The sequence below is a fragment of the Panthera pardus genome, unplaced genomic scaffold (genome assembly GCF_024362965.1).
Source record: "Panthera pardus isolate Hobbes unplaced genomic scaffold, ASM2436296v1 HiC_scaffold_25, whole genome shotgun sequence".
Classification (NCBI taxonomy): Eukaryota; Metazoa; Chordata; class Mammalia; order Carnivora; family Felidae; genus Panthera; species Panthera pardus.
In genome coordinates this window covers 59,001,515-59,018,573 of record NW_026526821.1, presented here as the reverse complement: position 1 = coordinate 59,018,573, position 17,059 = coordinate 59,001,515, and the positions used below count along the sequence as shown (strand labels likewise).

General features: G+C 45.5%; 2 protein-coding genes across 12 annotated transcripts in view; one reads left to right on the top strand and one right to left on the bottom strand.

Annotated features, from left to right (window-relative positions):
• The window catches only part of CHST10 (carbohydrate sulfotransferase 10), a 30,057-nt gene extending 13,459 nt beyond the window's left edge, over nt 1-16,598 (bottom strand). Inside the window, exons 1-6 of one of the 4 annotated variants that reach the window (XM_053890576.1) lie at nt 16,490-16,581; nt 15,225-15,246; nt 14,479-14,542; nt 8,216-8,285; nt 5,876-5,989; nt 5,196-5,323 (exon numbers count right to left, since the gene is read on the bottom strand). In XM_053890576.1, coding sequence (XP_053746551.1) covers nt 5,196-5,323; nt 5,876-5,922 — 175 coding nt within the window. In that variant the 5' untranslated portion in view covers nt 5,923-5,989; nt 8,216-8,285; nt 14,479-14,542; nt 15,225-15,246; nt 16,490-16,581. Of the gene's footprint in view, nt 1-5,195; nt 5,324-5,875; nt 5,990-8,215; nt 8,286-14,478; nt 14,543-15,224; nt 15,247-16,489 lie in introns of all 4 variants that reach the window. The other 3 variants (XM_053890577.1, XM_053890575.1, XM_053890574.1) reach the window with 3 other exon arrangements.
• A 240-nt stretch (nt 16,599-16,838) lies between these two features.
• NMS (neuromedin S) overlaps nt 16,839-17,059 on the top strand; it is a 45,917-nt gene continuing 45,696 nt past the window's right edge. For all 8 annotated transcript variants that reach the window (XM_053890580.1, XM_019453556.2, XM_019453434.2 and 5 more), the window contains exon 1: nt 16,839-17,027. The gene's annotated coding sequence lies outside the window, so the exon portion shown is untranslated. The remainder of the gene's footprint in view (nt 17,028-17,059) is intronic.

The following is a 17,059-nucleotide window of genomic DNA, read 5'->3' as shown; positions in this document are numbered from 1 at the left end:
TAAGTGTCCAACTCTTGGTAACAGCCCAGGTCGTGATCTCGTGGTCATGAGATCAAGCCTCCAAGTCAGGTTCTGCACTGAGTGTGGAGCCTGCTTGGGATTCTCTCTATTCCTCTCTCTGCCTCTCCCCTGTTCATGCAAGCATGCTCTTTATCTCTAAATAAACATTAAAAAAAATTTTGCAAAGCCTAAAAACATAATTAGAGAGAAAAAGTAGATACCAAAAAAGTACAAAAATCAGCATAACACAGCATCAACAAAGGGACATTTATTTCACTTTTAAAAAATAATCAAAACCTACTCCTCTTGGGTGATTAATAGCAACATGTGCACACTGGACTACAGCTCCCCACCTGCACTGGTCTGGCTGTTACACCTCCTCCAGGCCCTGGCAAGCACTGCTGCTGGTATGCACCATGGGCTGACATCCTCCTCGCCCAGGGAGGGCAAAAACATCTTACAAGTACCTGACAAAAATAATAATCCCTTCTCCCCATCTGTTACACGCCTTTGAGTTATCGGACTCCAATAAAAACCTCTTTGCCACATACCTTTAGGAACGCTACTAAAATCTTTTTTCTTGTCTACATGTGATTTAAAACGCAATCCTAACCAAAGCTGTGTGCAGGAGCTCGTCTGTACCTGCAGTAAGGTCAAAGAGCCCTGTCTATGTGCCTTCAGCCCCCAAAGCTCCTGAATGCACTCCAAGGACTCCAAGAGACCAGCCTCTATCCATCCTCCTCCTTTGCAACCTGTCATCTTTGGGCACTGACATGCTGACAAGAAAATTCACATTCTATGCCTATCTGGTCACTTTGTGTTCTGACAGTGTCTTCTAAGACTAGCACCGCAATGCTTAGTTCTGCCACAGGTTGAATGGATTTTGCAGAATCCTAAGCTTCCTTAATAACATTTCAGATGGGACAATGCATCCTGAATTCTAAACAGCTGACTTGCCAATGAATCTCTGAAGCAACCTGTTCCACACACTCGGAAGCATACAGAACAAGCTTTGGCAACTGTGGAACATCTTGCCTTCCAATACCACAAACACCAGTCAGTCATCCACCAATTTTTATCATTTTTATGATTTTAAACTTCTTGATATTTGCTTCAAATAAAACTGATAGTACAGTTTACATTTGGATTTGTTTTATTTCTGTTGCTCTGTCAACAACCATTTGTTTTCACAGATGCTATTATCCTCACTAAGATCAAGGGACAGTCTCCTTCTCCACCCTGACCTTTAGGAACAAGCCTCTAGCTCCAGAATCAAGGATTCTGATCCTGTAGGTAAGGCCAAGTGTTCTCATAAAGCATCAGATCACTTTTGTTACAGGCATCGTTATATTTACAATGTTTTATAAAATGTCTTTAAACATGCCAAATGATGTACCCCGTTGTTCTTCTAGAAGTGATCACATCCACTCATCTCCCTGACCACACTGTGCATCAGCCACCCAGCGTCAGTCACCTGTCCATCACACGCAGGCAGAAGGCACGCAAAGATGTTCAGGTCACGGACCCTACCCTTAAGCGACTAACAGCCAAGGTGAAGGGCTGAGCGGAGGCAAAAGATTGGAAGAGGAAGTCAAATTGAAGTGAGAAGAAAAATCAGTGTCTACACACACACACCAGATTCACAAAGATGTCGTTTTTTGTTTCAAGTCTCACTGTACCATGCCATCAAATTCCTGTCACTGAATGGGATTTATTTCTTGTGGTACAGTCCAGTTAGAACACCTGAACCTAGATCAGTATGACGCTGAAATTTTTTAACCAAGGATGAGTCATTTCCACAAATATTTCCATGGCTTCCTTGCTGAGCTGAAGAAAGACCAGAAAACTATTTTTTTGAAAAGGTAAGTGAGACTTTAAACAGTGTTTCAAGACAAATCCACTCTTCCTATCAGTTTAAGTGGCAGGGAAATCATTAAGAACAGGAGAGTAAAAAGAAAACACACTCGTCCCCTGGCAGATTCTGGAACAGAGCCCCATTTCCCAGAGGTCAGAGCCAGAAGGAGCAGCCCCACAAACACCAGAGTTACAATCAGCTCCCTGAACGCTGACACCAAGGATGTGCCATCTGCTTTACAGAAAATAGAACCTCGTCATATAGGAGAGCACTGTGTTGTCAGTTATTTCTTTGTGATGATACTTCACATTGTGCTTTTGGTTCAAAAGCCACAACACTGTGAACATGAGTGAAACAAATTCCAGCACATGAGAAAACCCCTTTCGGTCACACGTTCACAAACCTCATTCAGTTTCCTATACAGCCGCAAGATCCACCAGTGGGTTTAAATGCCTCCCCAGACAAATGCTCTGTCTGTACCCATGGAACCCTAGAGTGGCAGGAGATGCCCTCACTGACAGCCTCCAAGAGGCTGTGTATTCGACTTCTCGTGGGTGTTCCATCCCTGCCCAATCACCCAGACTGGAAGACACCCAGCAATGGGAGCTCCTTTCCTTCATTCAGAAAGCCGGTGAACATCTGTCTTCGTGACCCCACCCAGGCATTTAGGGACAATCAGGTAAGGTTCTGTGTGCTCAAGAAAGGCTGGGTTATGTTTGGGGCCTGAAAACAAAGGGTTCTCACTTTATGTTCCCTGCACACTGTGGGGCTGACACTGTCCTCCCAGGCAGTCTGCCAGGCTTCCCGGAGGGGAGGGGGAGGGGCAGTGGGGCCAAGTGTTGCACTGCCTCTAAGGTCCCCACCAGAAGTGGTCAGCACCCCTGCGCCCCCATTCACTAACCACAGCAACCACACCAAACATCCAAGGGTGCAAAAAATACTTGGTGAACAGCACCAAACAGATTTTTCCTTCAGGTTTAAAATCCTCAAGCCTTTCATCCTTCCCTCTAGGTTTCACCTTCTATCCCTTCGACTATTTGCTCCACTTCACAAAACCCTCTAGAGCTTCTACAATTTTCTGAAAGCATTCAGCATGAAACCTGTCACATCCTAGTGGAATGACACCTCGCTTATCAGATACCATTGAGGAATGACATGTTCTTCAGAGGCTATTCTACCAGAGAATATTACAACTCGAGGCACACAACTTATTTTTTGTGTCTCATAAAATATATTACCTATACTCCTACTTTTTGAAACAAAATAAACCATAAACAATTTAACCTCCTGACTTGCCTTTGAAAGTGCCTTCTAACTTACTAGGTGACATTTAAGGGGATCAGGAGTAAAATGTGTAGATGTGGACCCGTTTTCACAGTGATCTCACATCCTCAGCATCTGCCTCTCTTTCTACATTTGCAGTTCTCCCCTGGGTCACACTCCTAGAGACTCTAACTGACTTGGTCTCTGGTTGGGCCAGCAGAGAAAGGTTTACAAAGTCCCACAGATGGTTCTAATGTGCCACAGGATGAGAACCACTCCTCTGATGCTGAAGGAGGGCTCTCCATCACAGGTACACTTAACTATACCAGAGCAGCTGGAGAAACATCCAAATGGTCAAGCTGAGATCATTGTTTCAGATTCCAATGACGCCCCAAGATTCAGCACCTGCTGTTCTGACAGAGGCCCCCGGTATGGACCATGATTATCTGTGATTATCCACAATGCACTGTGATGCTCTTGGCCACCTCAGATATCTGCAGTTAACACAGCCTTCCCGAGGCTGTGAAAACCTCTCAGGTTCTCACGAGAGGTCCTGGAAGGTGCAGGTGGCACCTGTAATGACAGCCTGTCAGGCCCGAGCATGAAGGAGCTGAGTTACTGAGTGCAAACACTGGAGCTGAGAACCACCTCTTAGGGTCAATTTCAGGGCCATCCTCTTAGGCCTGCACATCTGCCTCCAGCCTTGTTCCCCTACAGAGTGAGAGAGCGAGAGCAAGTGAGAGAGCGAGAGCAAGTGAGAGAGCAAGAGCAAGTGAGAGAGGGAGAGCAAGTGAGTGAGAATGGGGGGCAGGGGGCGCTGGGCAGCCCTCAGCATAGCCGGGAGCTCTGTGGGCTGGAGCAGGGCCCTGTAACCTGCTGGCCACACAGATGGCACAGTTCATGCAGCCACCAGGAGTAAGTGGGAAAAACAGCTGGAACGGATACTTTCCTGATCTCCCTTTCCTAAGGGCTGCTGTCTGCAGGATGATGTGTAAAGGGCTATGCAAAGTGAAGATGTCGTATACACCCATGTGCACAAGCATCCTCCCCATTAGGCAGATGTTGTCAGGCCACCCTGAATCTGCTCATGAGTCTTTTCAACATCTCCCGTTTGTCTTGCCTCGCTTTGCCATGGAAGGAGTCACCTTGGGGCTCAAGATGACCATCAGTGCACCTCCTTACATATACCCAGCAACCTCACAGATCACAGAGAGAGCCTCACTGTACTCAGGTCAATCTTGGAGCCGTCAGAGTATGTCCAATTTGTAGAAAAAAAACCACTGATGACCAGGTAAGCAAAGGTCAAGGGCATAAACTAAAATATGTTCTTCTGAGGCTGGATTTGGTGCACTTAATGTCTTCATCTGAACACCTACATCAAGTAAGGGGAATCAAAAAGTCCTCAAAGGCTACCCAGCACAGGGGCACCTGGGTGGCTCAGTCAGTTAAAGCGTCCAACTTCAACTCAGGTCACGATCCTACGGTTTATGAGTTAAGCCCCTCATAGGGCTCTTTGCTGTCTGCACAGAGCCTGCTTCGGATCCTCTGTACCCCCCCACCCCTTCCCCTCCCCAGCTCTCTCTCTCAAAAATAAATAAAGATTAAAAGAAAAAAAAAGACTACCCAACACATATTTAAATCACCTTCCTTCTAGTACACTGAAGGTGACTTTCAAACACATGGCTACCAGCACACAGCACCAACTAGAACACAGAGATGCTGGTCAGTCATGGTAGCATCTCATGACGACACGAAGCAGGGGGAAGTCCCAAGCCTGGAGCCTACCAGATGCTCTGGAGAATGGTATTGCTGGGAAGAGGTCACCAAGGAAGCCCAAAGACAAAGTATGCTCCACCTGCCCCAGGGGAGATACAGGGGAAGAGACTTTCGTCCATTTCCACCTCCTCTCCTGCACTTCTGTAACATGAAGGAATTGGATGCTGTGACCTCCAAGGTCACCTCTGGCATTAAAGTTCTTTTGATTCTGTGACAAAGGTCATCTGTGCATGTACCCAGGAACAGTACCACAGCATTGTATGGATTAGCTGAAATCTATCCCACAAGGAAGCATACCTACCATCGGGGTCTTTAAAGGTCAACGTGATAAATTTGCTAGCAACCATGAACATGAAAATCACCCAAAAGCATGCGGCCAACAGAAGCCACTGGTGGTGCATGTTGTCAAATGTCAGCCATTCAGTAATTCTTCCTGGAAAACAAAAGTGAAATGTACCTGGCACTATAAATAAATCAATTAAACAAAAGGTAATAAAAAGAACAGGTGATTTTAGTTAGTAGCATCAATACAAATATTTGAAAATCTTTTTCTATTGATACAAGGGTATTTTGACTTAGTATTTAACTTACTTTTACTCTTAATAATATGAACTTATCGATTTGATAATTCAAAAAAATGTAAAACACTCTAATGGAAACGAGCCATTTCTGTTTGTTTTTGGAATACATGATAAGCTTTTGCAGATTTGCCTCTTGATTCCTTTCTGGCCCAAGCTAACATCAGAACATGTTCCTGGTGCCCAGTGACAGCCAAGGCCTGGAAGCAGGTGGGCAGAAGGAGGTCTGCCAAAGGCCAGACCTTTGCTGTGGTAATCTGCAGAGGGCAGAAGCCATAGTAAGGCACTTACAAGCAGGCCTTGTGTAAAATCCGGACATGCTGACAAGATAAACATAGCCACACCTACAGAATCTCTAAAACAGTAAAAATGAACACTGGAGCTTCTCTCTCTCTCCATTCACTTGCCTGCAAGAGTCTGCGCAGAACCTTGGGGGTGGGTGTTTTTCATGCTATCACTGCCTGAGGAGTGATGCAGGGCATGTCAATCCTTAGCAGGTCACAGAAGTCACACTCTGCTGCAGGGAACACATAAAGAACAGGGAAGTCACAGTCAATTCTTGGCAAGAGAGACAAAAAAAGGGTGTTTCATTTCACCTTTAACACAGTGCTTTTTCAGGCCAAACCAAACCACTTAAAGAAACCATGGTGGGCTGGGTTGGTTTTCACTAGCTGACTGAAGCCATCAGGGAGAACAGGTCCTCTCAACAAGGTGCTGATGACATACGATTTCAGAGAGCTTCTGAATGCCAGCTGGGACAGAGCTCAGTGAGGACCCAGGTAATCAACTCTCCTGCTTGTCTCAACACTTACCTCCCAGAATTTCACTGGAACCAGGCATCTGAAACCTGAATTCCCTCTACCAAGTGGTTATCCAGCCTATACTTGAATACATCCTGCAATGGGGAACTGACCATCTGCCATGCAGCCCATGTCTTTACAGGGTGGCTCAGGAGCTACCCTCTGTCAACCTCAGGTGCTCATCACACATTAGACCCAGTCAGTGTGTTTCCTGAGGTCATCAAATAGGGTTGCTGGATTAAATAAATAAAAATAGAGGACAATCAGTTATATCTGAATTTCAGATGAGGAATACAGCAGTCTCCCCTTATCCATGGGGGATACTTTCCAAGGCCCCCCAGTGGATGCCTGAAACCACAGACAGTACTGAACCCTTGATAGTCTATGGTTCCTCCTACACATACATACCTATAGGAAGCTTTAATTTATAAATTAGGCACAGTAAGAGATTAACAACAATACCTAATAATAAAGTGGAAGAATTATAACAATACAGTAGAACAAAAGTATGTGAATGTGGACTCTCTCTCAAAGTATCTTACTGTGCTGTATTCACCCTTCTTGTGATGATGTGAGATGATAAAATGCCTAGGAGAGGAGAAGTGAGGTGAATGATGTAGGCACAGTGACATAACGGTAGGCAACTAACTGACCTTCTGAACATTTGTCAGAAGGAGGATCATCTGCTTTCAGAGTGCAGTTGACCATGGGTAGCTGAAACCACGGAAGGTGAAACTGCAGATAAGGGGGCACTGCTGTGAATAATGTTTTAGTAGAAATATGTCCCAAATATTATATGGGATATTCTTATACTTCGAGAAGCTATTTGTTGCCTCTCTGAGTTTTGAATTTCACTGGCAGTCCTGTGTTTTATTTGGCTACACTACCCAACATGGGGCATGCCAACCCCTCTCTAATCACCTAAAGCCAGCTGGCCTGCCTTGGTTGAATCTTCCTTTCTCCTTTAGTCCTTCTCTTCTGAGGCAGCATGGCACAAAGCAGAGAGCCCTAGGTGGCTCCACCACTCATCAGCTCTGTGACTCAGCAAGTCACTTAACCTCCCTGAGCCTTGACTTCCCTCCTCTGAGACAGGGTCCTCCTCCTTCCAGAGTGGTCATGAGGATTAAGTGGCCCATAACAGTCCCTCTATAAACATAAACTGACCCTCTGTGACTTTCCAATTCGATCTACAAACAGCCTTCTTGGTGGCCAGAAATGAAAGCAACAACATGGCCTGTCTCAAGGAGACAGGAAAAGAAAGGTGAGACTCTCATCCCAGAGGACTCGAGCTCTAATCCTTCTCTTCCGGGAACAAGTGAGGCACAGACTGTGCCCAGCAGCATAGGGCACTGCAGTCCTGAGTCCACTGATGTTGTCCCTCCAAGACAGTGATGCTCGGAGGGGTCCATCCCCATGGGTCACAGTGGGAGCACTCCAGAATGGCAGAGAGGCAGAGGAGCCAGTGTGGGCTGGGGAGGGAGTAAAAAGAAAGGAGACAAGTACCAGAGAGGAGGTAAGCAACCAGAACAGAGAGGCATTTGCTCCCTTACACCAGTTTTCATGAAGTCTTGGAGGCTGAGGAATAGGTCCCAGGGCTGAGTGGCCTGGGGCTTGCAACCCATGTTTTACTAAAAGAAGTGCTATGGACAAGTGGATACAGAGGAGAGGAACCACCGGGGCCGCCTCCCTCATACACACGCTTGCTCTGCAGAGCAGGGGAACCTCCTGGCACTGCCCACTCGTGGTGTCCTACTCTGATCAGAGCTATACTTTTGGCCCCTGAGCACCCTCCCCAGACATCAAGCCAGCACTTGGGAGGTTTTTATGGCTTAAGAATTCAGTCTTTCTAATGGGAACTAACCTTCTGAAGGGATCTAATTTGAGTCGGCCCACTGAGCTCACCTCTATATAAAAGTAGGGAGATAATGAATAAACAGACTTACATGAAAATGAAGGGTCATATCACCTGCTCTCCAGGAAGCCAAGTGGCTCAGATTTCTACATCTGGGCTACCTGAATAGTGAGACCTGCATTATCCTGATGCCGTGCCTACCTTCCTAAGTCCTGGATTTTAATTTCAAGCCAGGAGTGCTTTACTCTTTCACCCAGGCCTGGGGTTGGTGGGGGTAGGGGATAGGTCTATTCTCTTCTTCCAGAGTCTACCCAAGTTTCTTATCTGTCAGGATAAAACCACCACTGTATTCCTGCCAGTGTGTTGTGAGACCCCTCTGAGACAGAGCATGCCAACAGACCTCCTCTACAACTTACATCGGCCAATGTCTTCTTCCAGATGGCAATTTTACTTCAAACCCGCTCAACTCCAAAAGTGACTTCAACTAGACTCCTACTGAATGAGACTGCCCTCTCCTACCCAAAGCCTGGCTGCTGCATCAGGTCAGGAGAAGGGTAGTTTTAAGGCCCCCACCTCCTTCTCATCCCCATCAGGATGAAATGGCAGGGATAGCCCAAGACACTTGGGGACTCTGATTGGGGGCTGCAGATATGGAGAGTTTAAACCATAAACCATAACCTCTGCATAAGTGGTGCATAAACCATAGCCTCTGCATAAGAGTGCATAAACCATAGCCTCTGCCAAAAAATGTACTCTTGAGGTGTATAAAACCACAGGCCCTCACCGATGTCTTGAGTAGAGCTGCCCAGACCAGGCTGAAGCCTGCCAATGACCCTCTGTCCTGCTGCAGGCCTCCCTGGAGGCCACAGAGCCTGAGGGTAGTCACTGTGAAAGGGAGTGCTCTCTACTGGCCACTGGGATTCTATAAATGTGAAATAAGCAGGGCCTGCTCCCCTCCCAGTGCACAGCAGAGGAGAAGGCAGCTCTCCCTCACCCCCCACCCTGTTGGAACCCCCCAAAAGCCTCTCTCCATCATCCTGCCTTGTTTCATTTCCCTCACTGCACCCACTATAGCCTGAATGTTTCAGTCATTCACTATATGCTCCCATAGTGGAATGTAAGCGCCCCTAAGTACACCAAGGACTAGAATAGTGCCGGGCGCTCAAGAAGTCAACCACCATTATTTGCTGAATGACTACATCCACCTAGAAACTTACCAGGAAAACTCTGGAGAGCTGAAAGGTACTTTTGAAGGCACCTTGCCCAACCCTTTATCTGAGAGTTTCCAAGCTCTTTAAAGGATTGAGGCCCCCAATTTCAACCTCAAAATATTTCTCCAATATCCACGTGAGAGTAGTTATATATTTAATACCTATTACCTGAGTCTAGAAAACAATTAAAAGCTACTAGGACTTCAATATTACTTGCGAATAAAATCACATTTTATAAATCACAGCATTACATGCATTTGAACAGACATACAACTTAAACATACTGACCAGGGGGGGTTAATAAATGTCCCTGAAGTCCAAAAATTTTTTTTATTTTTAAATAAAACTCTGTGCTGAAGGGCAAGCCAATAACATAGATTCAAAATGTCAATTTATATGTAAACAGAAAGGGCAAGTTGCAAAGCTGAATGTGTGACCCTATCTGTAAAAAAATTACATATATGAAGGTATGTGATTATATACACATATGAACATATATATACATGTATACAATACAATCTTGAGAGGATGAGAGCAGTTATTTTTTGCTTTGTACATCTATACATTAAAGAAAAACTTTTGCAGCAAGCATGTATCCATTTTATAATAAAAGCTGACAAAATACAAATAATGCCACTCACATACATGCACCCTGGTGTTTTTATTTATTTTTTCTACCTGACTTCTACTAACTGCAGTTTCCTTACCACTTGGAAATGGATGGTAAACACTTTTCCAGCCAGGAGAAAATGTGGTTAAGTGACAAATTCAACATGTGTCTGAATATTTAGTAAATATATCTGTCTTCACTAGTTTTCGTTTAGCTTTTAAAAATAATTTAATATTTAAAACATAAAGTACAAAGAATAAAATAACAAAAACAGATTCTGGGCTCTAACAGTTTTGCTGTACTTACTTGAGTGTTTGTAAAGGAAAGAAAGTGTTACAAATAAGGCTGGAGGCCCCCTATGCCCCTGCCTGGCTCTAATCACGCTGTACCCCAGACCTACTCCTCCAGACCTACTCCTCCATCGGGGTGTTACGCTTTGTAAGACTCAACTCCTCTGACAGAAGCAGCAGCAGGGGTTAGGGAGGGTGGTCTTCCCTGCACAGAGAAAGGCAGGGCCTCCTGCAGAAGATGGGAAGGCTTGTTCACCCAGGGCCTGCAAGGAAACACTACATTATATGCGGATGCTTTCTAGGGAGGCTCCTGCTGCGGGGAGAAAGCCTGAGGTGGAGAGATGCACTATTTTTAAGCACTTACCTTTTTCATCATCTACAGTGAGGCAGTTCACAAATCACACATAGACTTAAGAGAAAAAGCTGTCATGGCAAAAATTTAGATAAACCAGGACTTGTTCTCCAAGTCATGTGCTACGTGCACCAACCAGAACCAGTAAGACTAAAGCCTGGTCCCTCTCAAAATACCCTTCCCCTCAGGGCTGGTATCTCTACAGTTTACAACATATAACACACAAACAGGAGTAGATGTATATCTGCATATAGTTTTAAGGACACAATAACCTAAAAAATACTTATTTGCCAAATTCATCATGAAAACGTATATTCATCCATCCAAAATAATAAATGCCAGGGATACAACAATGAGTCCCAAACCAAACACATATACACAGTTTATGTCCTTATGGAGCCTATAGTCTAATGGAGACACCCACATGCATCAAAGAGTCTATCCCCTAAGTGGTATGAGATAGAAAGACATGATGCTGTGAGAGGAAAATACAACGGGACAGAACCTAGGCAGAGATGAGAGATAGCAGTTTCGTAAGGCGGTAAAGGCACAGGTTCCAGACCAGGTGACCAGCAAGGAATAGCGGCCCGGGGGTACACAGGAGTAAGCCAGGGGCCCCTGAGTAACCAAAGGAAGCCCCTGTGGCTGGAGTTTCCAGAGCACGGTTAGAGACGAGCAAAAGCAGATATGGTCACACAACACTGTATCTTAAAACAGCAGTTATGGAATTTAGTTTCACCTTGCGAGCAATGCAAAGCCACTGAAGAGAGCTCTCCATGAGAAGAAAGGTAGTAGTGTCATGATCTGATTTAAATTTTGAAGCTGTTTCTCAGGCACAGAGTCAAAAATGTAAAGCACCATCTACCTGGCCATTCCGCAGGCTCAACATCATTTCCGTAAGTGGAGCAGGAGTGTTCTAACCCAGCTAAGCGGTTCACATCACCACCTAGACCTACCGTCCTAGACCACCACCACCACCACCACCATCATCATTGTCATCGTTGTTAAGGTCTCTAAAAACTAGCTTACCATCATCATAGTTGAGGTCTCTAAAAACTAGCACACAACTAGTAAGATCCACAGTATCTGATGGGTTGGATTTTCAGAAATCCTACAGACTAGGGGTTCCAGTTAGCCATAGCATGCTTCTGCTTTGAGACTACATGCATTCTCAATCTAGGTATCTACCTAATGGTGTTTGGCTTTATGTTTAGGGCAGTGTTCCAGCCCTGGCTGTACTTTAGTATCACCTGGGGAGCTTTTAAATAATATAGCAATGTCTTGGGCCCCAAGAACACTGGAGCCCAAACAACACAAATCTCTGGAGATGGATCCAGGACTTGTTTTGTAAGCTCCACATAGGATTCTAATAAGCAGCCAGGGCTGAGAACTGCTGGTCCAAGCCCCCAGCCCTCCTCAACTTCTAATGCCCACATGAATCCCTGGGGATCTTATTAAAATGCAGATTCTAGGCATTCTGACATAATAGCCATTCTCCCACCACTTCTTTCCATTATAAGAATGAAAACCAGTAGCAAGAGATTATCTGTCAACTAGCATCTATTGATGTACATGTACCCTGAAAAAACAGCTTAACAAGGTTTAATTAGAATCATAGACCTCTATCACTGTTCCCATTTGTTCTTTTCCAGCCCTCCTGCCTAGAGGTAACTAGCCTCTGTAGAATTTGGATTTGGTCTGACCTTGGAAAAATTACAGTAATTCACCCCATTTGTTTAAACAAAGAAGAAAGGGATTCCAAATTCCCTTAGGCCCAACTCCTCCAAGCCCACGCCACTACCTGCACTGCTTCCCCTGAATATACAAATTCTCCATGGGGTTTACCTCCTGTCCAACAATGACACCCTCAAGACTCACTATTTCTGTGTGCAGAGACTGGGGCTTAAAATGAACAGTCTTTCCTCCATGGCTCTGCCAAGGGCCACGGCTCTCCCTGCAGCCCGGTGACAAATGGCCTTTAAAAAGCCTGACATTTTCTGTAATTAACTCTCCTTTGTTCAAGGAGCCAAGACAACTCCCAAGTTGCCTCTTGCAGCTAATGGTGGCAAACCTGAGCGTGCCCCAGGCCCCCTGTGGTCATGGTGTGCTGCCCCGAAAGGGCCCCTGGGCCCCCAGGAGTCAGCATACCCATCTTCAGAGCTTTCTTATTTCCAGTCATTAAATGAGAGTTTCACTTCAAGATATCAGGTTCTGAGACCTAGCCAGAGGGCTGGACTCAGAAAACCCCACAAGTCAGAACTAGTGGATAAGGTGGTTTCCCCTCTTATGTGGAAAGCAGGGTGAGCTAAGCAAGAACACAGCTGAACCTACCAGAAATCCCAGTCTTTTTTTTTTTTTTTCCCTCTCTCTAAACTAAAAGTGCACATTGTACATGTTTGTAATGACTAACAATGGGTTTGGTTCTATTGCCATCTTCTGGTGCAAATTCTCTCTCCCCTGCATTTGCAAAAAGATGCTTGTAAATCCATTTGGTCAGCTGCCAATAATATTCCTGCCAGTGGCTTTTCCCTGTGTTTGAGCTGCCATCCAAAAACACAAAACCTTTCTGGGTTTGTGCTGAAGAGCTTGATTCCCACCTGCCTTGTTCTACTTTTTCTATGCATGCTTGCTTATTGAAGGTTCTGAAAAAGTCCTGTGGTAAATAAGCCCATTTAACTCTGTTTACAATAGCTTTTTTCCCAAATCTCATTTATTCATTCAGCAATATCGACAAAGTGCCCACTTTGAGCCAGGAGCTGTTCTAGGCCTCGGGAATATGACAACATATACTCCCTGCTCTCATGGTGCTTCTACAGAGGCAGATAGGCCATAAACAAATAGAGCTATTGATATATATAATCACATCAAGTGCTAAGTGCCACGATTGAGAGAAGGGTAAGGGGAATGTTGAGAAGAGATGGAATAGAGTGAGGGAAATCATGTAGCACCTGAGCCAACAGCTTGGTCGGTGTCCCAGTGGCCCCAAAGCAGCAAGGAGACAGTGTCCCTCATGCTGAGTGAGCTAAAGGGCTAGGAAGTGGCCCAGATAAAGCATCCTGTCGAGGGTCCTTTACTGAGCTGGCAACTCCTGAGTCCCCACCCCCACCACATACATACCCCAGGGAAAGGATCACGAGTCCGGTGTTCAGTTTTTAAAACAGTAATTCAAAACATAACCAGGCACTAAGGCAAACTTCAACAAAAAAGCCTGGTAATGCACAAGGAACTGGTAGCCTTTGGGGGATTGATAGGAAGAAGGGAGATTAGGTAGCTGAGGGCTGGAGCAACTGGGGACATTCAACAATCAACTATTCCGTATCTTTGTATTTGGACCTAAAATGTCATTACCTAATCAATAAAATCACTAAAAATGACAAGGTAGTAAGATAAAATATTGTGTATGAATTTATAATATATATATAAAGTGCCATGACAGTCGCTGTGACTTCTAAATTCATAGGGCTTCTCTCAATCTAAGTTCAGAAATTTCCTTTGTCTACTGGGCCATTAATCATTACTAAAATTTACAGTCTCAGAACGACTGATCAGCCTTAGTTACCAGGATGAAAACATACCCCTTACTCTGTCCAGCTGAAGAATGTGTCTGAGACAGATTCTCATGAATAACAATAACAAACAGCAAACGCCTGCCTGGGGCTATCTACACTTCAGGCACTGCTCTCAGCCAGTACCAAACTCACTTAATCCCAGGCTGAAGAGGTTGCTTCTATTATTATATTTCAGGAAACATTTCTAAGTAGAAGTGTACATATTCCTACTTAAGGCTTTTAAATTTCCCAAAATTTCCATACAAGCAAGAAAAGAGGCAGTAAGAATACTAAATGACAGGAATCTCAAATAACTAGTGAGATCACATTCTCCTTCACGCACCTTCTGAAGCCTGGGGTCCACATTTCCTTGAAGTATTTGCTCTGCCTGAGGTTCTTGGTTCCTCCTGTCACCGTATAGGATAATTAAAAAAAAAACAAACAATAAGCACCATTTAAAATGATAAGATCTTATGTAACACAACTTGGTTTATATTTTGGAAACAGTCAACCACTTTGATTATCCAAGTACAGTTTGCACAACAGGTTTCTTACAGAGGTGGGTTGTATATGGAATTTTTGACAAATGAATAAATATTCTAAATGTACCAAAAGAAGTACCTGTTTAAAAAACTCATGTAAATTCATACAAAAAATGAAATAAGTTCTGTTGCAAAAAATAATTAAATCCTGTTATATCTATTTTATGTTTGACATAAAGAATGTCATAAAGAATTCTTTGGGTAAAGAATTCCTGTAGAGGATGATGGGATGATGAAATCTTCCAATGCAAGATGTTCTTTGGGTTTTGTATTTCTTTAGGCTTTAACATCCTGGCAATTTCTAGCCAAATGACACATCATGAATGAGTAACTGGAAACAAGCCAAATGCGTGGAATTAGAGATTACAGATTTAATAGAGTTGGCTGACAAAATAAACATACAACTCATTTAACACATAATACAACCCCAACTGCCTGGGATGCATGTAGCACAGTCTAGCTGTGTTTCCTTTTACTCTTAAGAGTTCAATGTTAAAATTAAAAGCAATTTCACGTTATGCAGATGGAAAGATGAAGCTTTACGTACTCACATCCAGATTCTTCCAGACCTATATCAGAAGAAAAAAGACTCTTCATTCCTGCAATCTCAAAGGTCCTGAATTCACCTCTCCCCCATTTCTATTTCTAGCTTTCTCCCACCCTTTTATTGTACAACCTCAAGCATTTGAAAAATGATCTGAATATAACTGCAAATTGCCTGGGATATTTCCTGATTCTTTTCTTTCTTTGTTCAGTTTTGCAAGCACTCTGGTTTTCACTTTGGGTAAGGAAAGAATTTTCCTCTCAGGTATTTCTTTGAGATTCTATTCTTTCAGGGTCAAGAGCAAAGATGGAAATTCCAATTTTGAGCCAAGATGGGCTCAAAATGGGAGGGGGGGGTTAGTTTCTCTTTGTGTCTTTTCTTTTTAACCCAGTCACTGAAAATTTCAGAGTGAATAAGTAGGTACTGGAGATCAGCAAGCCCGAGCTAAATTGAGCTAATTTTAAGAATGTCTGAGACATTTCTCACTCTGGCAGTTAAAACTGACCAATACCCAACTCTTTATGGCCCAAAGCCCCAGCCTCTGGGTGCTTCAGACAAAAAAAACTCTTTATGACAGTCCTCCCGCTTAGCTAACCAGACAGAACCTGGCTGCACTGCCTTCTATTCATTCACTGACCGGCCCTTTCCTGCCTTTAGAGACTTGGAAAACAAAAACGACAGCTTTTGGAAAACCTGGTTCATCTCCCTAGCCAGAAGTGCAGAAATTTATACCTCAACCTCCAACTTCTGACCAGTCCTTCATTATCAAAATCAGGGCTGAGAGCATTCTGGAGCCTATTTGGCAGGAAAGATGCGTTTCCAACCATCCTTTCCCCTCTCACCCACCAAAACCGTGCTTAATCGTGCACTTAGGAAAGGGTGCACATGTTCCTTCTTCCCTGCTCTCTCTCACTCTCTTTGCATGCTCCTTGCACTCAAGTGAAACATTTTCTTTCTCTTTCCACCCAATCACAAATGCAAATTCTCAGCCAAAGATGAAAGAAGTAAATTATAGATCACCAAATATCAATCATTCCACCGGTCACACCATCCCGCAACAAGGACGCCGCCTTATTGCATAATTACCGTGATGAAGGTTCCTCTCATTAATCCCACCAACTAGAGAGGTCTTCAAGTCACCAAAACACACTGGGATGGTGCTCACAAAGAAAGACCGGTTCACCCCCTTTTCCTGTCCACCCGGGACGGGGTGGGGGTCGGGGCCCCGGGGTCTACGACACCCACACCCCGCCGGTCCCCGAGCTCACCCTCCGCGGAGCCGGAGCTCGCCGGGGTCCTCGGGCCCTTCCGCAGAGCTGGCGGCGAAGCTCTGCCCGGGCCTCGCGGGCCTGGGGCCGAAGCGCGCGGGGGTCCCAGTGTCCCGGGAGCACGGGAGGCCCACCCCGCCCGGACGCCTCGGCGCCGCCACCGGCGGCCTCCGTGCCGCGGCCCGCCCGGCCCGGGATGAGGCGGTGCGCCGGAAGGAGGAAGCCGGGAGCCCTAGGCCCTCTCCTGGGGGCGAGTTCGCCGCCGCCCCACGCGGCGCCCGCCCGCGCGCGCCGCCTAGCCTGCTGTGCGCGCCCCCGCCTCCGTCCCCGGCCGCGCGCGCCGCCTGGGGCCGCGCGGGGAGGCGCGGGACGGCGCGGGGCGGCGCGGGGCGGCGGAGGGGCCCCGGGACCCCGTCAGCCCCTGCGCATCTCCGCCGCCGGATCCTGCGCCCAGCTCTTGCGCCTCCCGTCCTCCCCCGGAAAGAAATTCCATCCCAGGAAATTACAGAGAAACGTGCGGCCGACATCCAGAAAACAGGTATAATGTTTGAGAACGAAAAAAATCCCAAA